This window comes from Scardinius erythrophthalmus (assembly GCF_964197995.2).
Source record: "Scardinius erythrophthalmus genome assembly, chromosome: 18".
Classification (NCBI taxonomy): Eukaryota; Metazoa; Chordata; class Actinopteri; order Cypriniformes; family Leuciscidae; genus Scardinius; species Scardinius erythrophthalmus.
Genome location: NC_138238.1, coordinates 1,141,982 through 1,146,981, shown reverse-complemented (window position 1 = coordinate 1,146,981; position 5,000 = coordinate 1,141,982). Strand labels below are relative to the sequence as shown.

The following is a 5,000-nucleotide window of genomic DNA, read 5'->3' as shown; positions in this document are numbered from 1 at the left end:
ATTTATTAAAATGACCCCGTTCAAAAGTTTATAAACCATTGATTCTTGTGTCGTTACCTGGATGATCCACACATTTATTTTTTATTTTTTTATTTTGTGGACTATATGAAAAAAACAATTATGTAAAATATGTTGTTCAGGACAGTACTAAAAAAATGCATTTTGTAGGATCTCTCTTATTTTGTTAAAATTATTCACATATATATATAATTATTCACACACACACATACATATATTTATATATATAATACTATATATACACTCACACATATATAAACACAAACTTTTATGTTAGATGCAATTAATCACTATTAATTGATTTGACAGCACTAATAAATAGTATTTTCTTGTAAAATATACTCCAATAATCTTTGTTTTATTTACAACTTTACAACTTTAGTTTATGAACTCTAAACTTTAAACCCCCAAATTATAACATTTAACCCCTAAAATATTTTCAGGTTTGAAAACTTTTATGCACAGAGTTTTTGACATACTGTTATTTTTTATGAATATTTCACCCCAGAATTTGTGAATTTATATTTAGCAATGGAAAAATAAAGCCTATTTTTAGGACCATAATTATTTTTTTCATTGTGACTTTTTCTATAACAATTAATCTCAATTTCCCAGCTAACAAAAATATGTTCGTTTTGGTAATGTTCTCAATGCTCTCAAGTTATTTCTGAATGTTCTGTTTTTCTAATTATTTAAAATGGGGGGATTTTTTGTTTTGAGAATTATGAGAACGTTACTTTTGAATATTCAAACATTATGAGAATGCTACTTTTGAATATTTAAACATTATGAGAATGTTACTTTTGAATATTCAAACATTATGAGAACATTACTTTTGAATATTCAAACATTATGAGAACGTTACTTTTGAATATTCAAACATTATGAGAATGCTACTTTTGAATATTTAAACATTATGAGAATGTTACTTTTGAATATTCAAACATTGAGAATGTTACTTTTGAATATTCAAACATTGAGAATGTTACTTTTGAATATTCAAACATTGAGAATGTTACTTTTGAACGTTCAAAGATTATGAGAACGTTACTTTTGAATATTCAAACATTATGAGAACGTTACTTTTGAATTTGAGAACATTATGAGAACGTTACTTTTGAATATTCAAACATTATGAGAACGTTACATTTGAATATTCAAACATTGAGAATGTTACTTTTGAATATTCAAACATTATGAGAACGTTACATTTAAATATTCAAACATTATGAGAACGTTACATTTAAATATTCAAACATTATGAGAATGTTAATTTTGAATATTCAAACATTATGAGAACATTACTTTTGAATATTCAAACATTATGATAATGTTTATTTTGAATATTCAAACATGAGAACATTACTTTTGAACGTTCAAACATTGATAATGTTACTTTTGAATATTCAAACATTATGAGAACGTTACTTTTGAATATTCAAACATTATGAGAACGTTACTTTTGAACGTTCAAACTAGAGAACGTTACTTTTGAATGTTCAAACATTATGAGAACGTTACTTTTGAATATTCAAACATTATGAGAACGTTACTTTTGAATATTCAAACATTATGAGAACGTTACGTTTGAATATTAAAAAAATATGAGAATGTTAAGTTTGAATATTAAAAAAATATGAGAATGTTACTTTTGAACGTTCAAACATTATGAGAACGTTACTTTTGAATGTTCTCGGAATGTTCTGAAAGAAAAATGTTACACGAACGTCCAACTGAAACATTTCAAAGAAAAAAAAAACTCCATGAAAGATGCATAAATACTGTTTTGAGCACATTATTAAAAACCAGATAACACTGACTAAACATGATATTAGCGTTACTGGAAGAACATTTGTCAATGACCTTAAGAGAAGCTTGCCAGAACGTTACTGTGTTTGCTGGTTGTGTAATGAAAGTTCTTTCCTGTGATGTGTCCTTTACTCCTGTGTTTGTGTTCGGATCAGGTGACACAGTGTTCATAGTTCTGCGTAAGCAGCGTCTGATCTTCCTGCACTGGTATCATCACATCACGGTCCTGCTGTACAGCTGGTACTCCTATAAAGATCACGTGGCCGGCGGCGGCTGGTTCATGACCATCAACTACACCGTCCACGCGTTCATGTACAGTTACTACACCGCCAGAGCGGCCGGCGTCCGCGTGCCGAAACCGTTCGCGATGCTAATCACGCTGATGCAGATGTTGCAGATGCTCGCGGGGCTCAGCGTTCTGGTGCTCGTCTTCAGCTGGAAACACCACGTTCACTGCGTGTCCACCATGAACAACATCATCTTCGGCTCCGCCATGTACCTCAGCTACCTTCTGCTCTTCTCTCTCTTCTTCTATAACTCGTACCTCAAACGCCCAGCGGACGAGAAGAGAGAGAAGCGAGAGTAGACCAGCCTCCTGTCCGCTTCTGAATGCTTGGGTGTTTGCTCTTTTAAATATGCAAATGAAGGAAACTTTAAAGCACTACAGTAGTTTGCATGCATCATAAATGTCCAGCTCAGAATTATATTTTGCATTAGGAAAATAAAGCCATTTTTATCACAAATTGCACTGTGACCTTTTTCAATGCAAAACGTGATGTTGTTCTAAAAATAGGCGAGTGTTGGGGAACGTTACTTTTAAAAATAATGCATTACAATATTGCGTAACTCCCTAAGAAAGTACCTAATTGAGTTACTTTTTATAGAAAGTAGTGCTGGGCAACGATTAATCGTTGCACGGCACTAATGGAAATTAATACATTACATTACTTTTGTGTACGTTTTCTATTTAAAAGTAATGTTACTTAAAAAGTAATCTGATTACATAACTCGCGTTACTTTCCCCAACACTGACATAGGCTTCGATTTATTAATGCAAAATATCATTTAATGTTTTTCTAATGATTTTGGGGTTGATTTGTGACTGTTGAAACGTTATGTTTGATCAATGGAAGTTAATGAGTTAAACGTGTTAATGTTTACAAAGCATTGATATTGTCACAGTGAAACAGAGACTCACTCCCCTCTGATGTGTGACAGTGTCACTGTGTCCTTTATTAATCACAGAGTTGAATTATTTAAGAGAATATGCTTAAAAAGCAGTTTATATAGTAAAATGAGCATCTCTCAGATAGTTTTGTAGTGTAATCTGCTGTGAAACGTGATCTAGTATGTTATATTTCCTCACTTCAGAGTCTGTAGAGTACATGACATGTGGACGCTGAACAGGTCTGACTGGCCGAACACAGATTTCTGTCGTGCTGAAGGAGTGTAAACTGGTCTTTCTGCTCAGATCTACAGCAGTGTGTGTTGTTCTGGTGAATGTATATACGCTTCTATCAGCGCAGTGATCTGTGAATGCTGAAGCTCCTCCAGAGGAACGTGTTTCGTGTAAATCCAGCCGTCTGTGACGACATTCATTGTCCGCCCAGAACGTTTGGCTCATGTTCCCTTTAAGTTATAAATCATTATTATTACTCTAAGCGTTCAAAACATCCAGTTTTTTAAATGTTTTAAAAGCGTTTTCTCTTGGTTATGCAGATGTTAATGGAACGTTCCATTGTATCATTTTTTAAACATTGGAACGTTACTTTTGAATGTTCTCTGAACGTTCTGAAACAAGTTGTTACATTTAAAAAATGTCCAACTGAAACGTTTCAGAAAAAAAAACATTCCATGAATTTGAACGTGGTTATTTGAAGAATGTTCATGACTTTGAGAGAACGTTTGCTGAAGTTCTGCTTGGTTCATTAAGTAGATCTTCTCAAACATTAGAAATATCAATTCAAACATCATTTCTCTCACCCTTTATCTTTATATGAACAATTAACCCTATGTATTGTTAATTTAAAAAAATGTTATTGGGAAGTCCTACTGGTCTGTTTACTGAAGTTCTGACGCACATTTGTTAATGAATAAACACCTAATGAACACACTTTCGGTCCTCTTGTTTTTCAGCATGGTCATTCTTTGAGTTTAGAGATGATAAATGTACATGTCTACTATAAGTGTGTCTAATCTATTGAATGCTGTCATTTGTGCTGTATATTTTAATTTTAAATGAGTTCTTCAGCTTTCACATAGTTTTAGAAAAATGTTGCAAATGTTTAAATGTAATTTATTTCTTCATTGTTTTCATTTCCACACTTTATTATGTGGATGTAAAGCTGTCATTATAGAGCTGAAACACAGCTGACACACACAAACGCTCTAGATGTGTTAATGTCGTTGAAAGAGTCTCTTCTGCTCACCACGGCTGTGTTTATTTGATCAAAATTACAGGGAAAAAGTGAAATATTATTCCAATGTAAATCAGCTGTGAATATGATGTGAATATACAGTAAAGTGTAATTTATTCCTGTGATCAAAGCTGAATGTTCAGCATCATTACTCCAGTCTTCAGTGTCACATGATCCTTCACAAATCACTCTAATATGAGGATTTGATGCTCAAGACACATTTATGATTATTTTTCTTTATTCCTGTAGCTCAAACGGCATGGTCATGGGTTCGATCCCCAGGGAAAGCAAGAACTGATGAGAATGTAAATGTGTATCTTGAAATGCAATGTAAGTTGCTTTGGATAAAAGCGTCTGCATAATGTTTAAATATAAATGTAATGTAATGTAATGTAATGTCTGCCCCCTGCTGGACACGCGCTGAAGAAAACAAGAACACAGAAGTAGATTTATCCAGAGTTTCTCTCAGATGTGGATCCAGAGGTTGTTTGATGAGTTGAACATGAGAAGATGAATGAGTTGAGATGATGAGGAAGAGGAGGAGCATCACATGTGTTTCTCTCCTCAGTCTCACACACACACACACACACACACACACACACACACACACAGCAGATAACAGGCCGCTGAGGGGATATCTCTTCAGACCTTCGGCTGTTCTGGGATGTTTTGAGCTGAATGAAGATGAGTGGGGTTTGAGTTGATGAAATGATTGAGAGAAACTCTTGCAGAAGAGTGAGGAAGATGTCTCTGTGG

The 5,000-nt window shown here is 33.6% G+C and overlaps 2 protein-coding genes across 2 annotated transcripts in view; both read left to right on the top strand.

Annotated features, from left to right (window-relative positions):
* Positions 1–3,939, top strand: part of LOC308706941 (very long chain fatty acid elongase 6) — a 9,538-nt gene extending 5,599 nt beyond the window's left edge. The window contains exon 4 of the mRNA XM_081392868.1: positions 1,983–3,939. Coding sequence (XP_081248994.1) covers positions 1,983–2,413 — 431 coding nt within the window. The 3' untranslated portion in view covers positions 2,414–3,939. The remainder of the gene's footprint in view (positions 1–1,982) is intronic.
* Positions 3,940–4,988: 1,049 nt separating this feature from the next.
* The window catches only part of LOC308706813 (transmembrane protein 150A), a gene marked incomplete at both ends in the record, with an annotated part of 13,516 nt that continues 13,504 nt past the window's right edge, over positions 4,989–5,000 (top strand). The window contains one exon of the mRNA XM_081392678.1: positions 4,989–5,000. This exon is cut by the window's right edge and continues 53 nt beyond it. Within this exon, the coding sequence (XP_081248804.1) occupies positions 4,989–5,000 (12 nt within the window).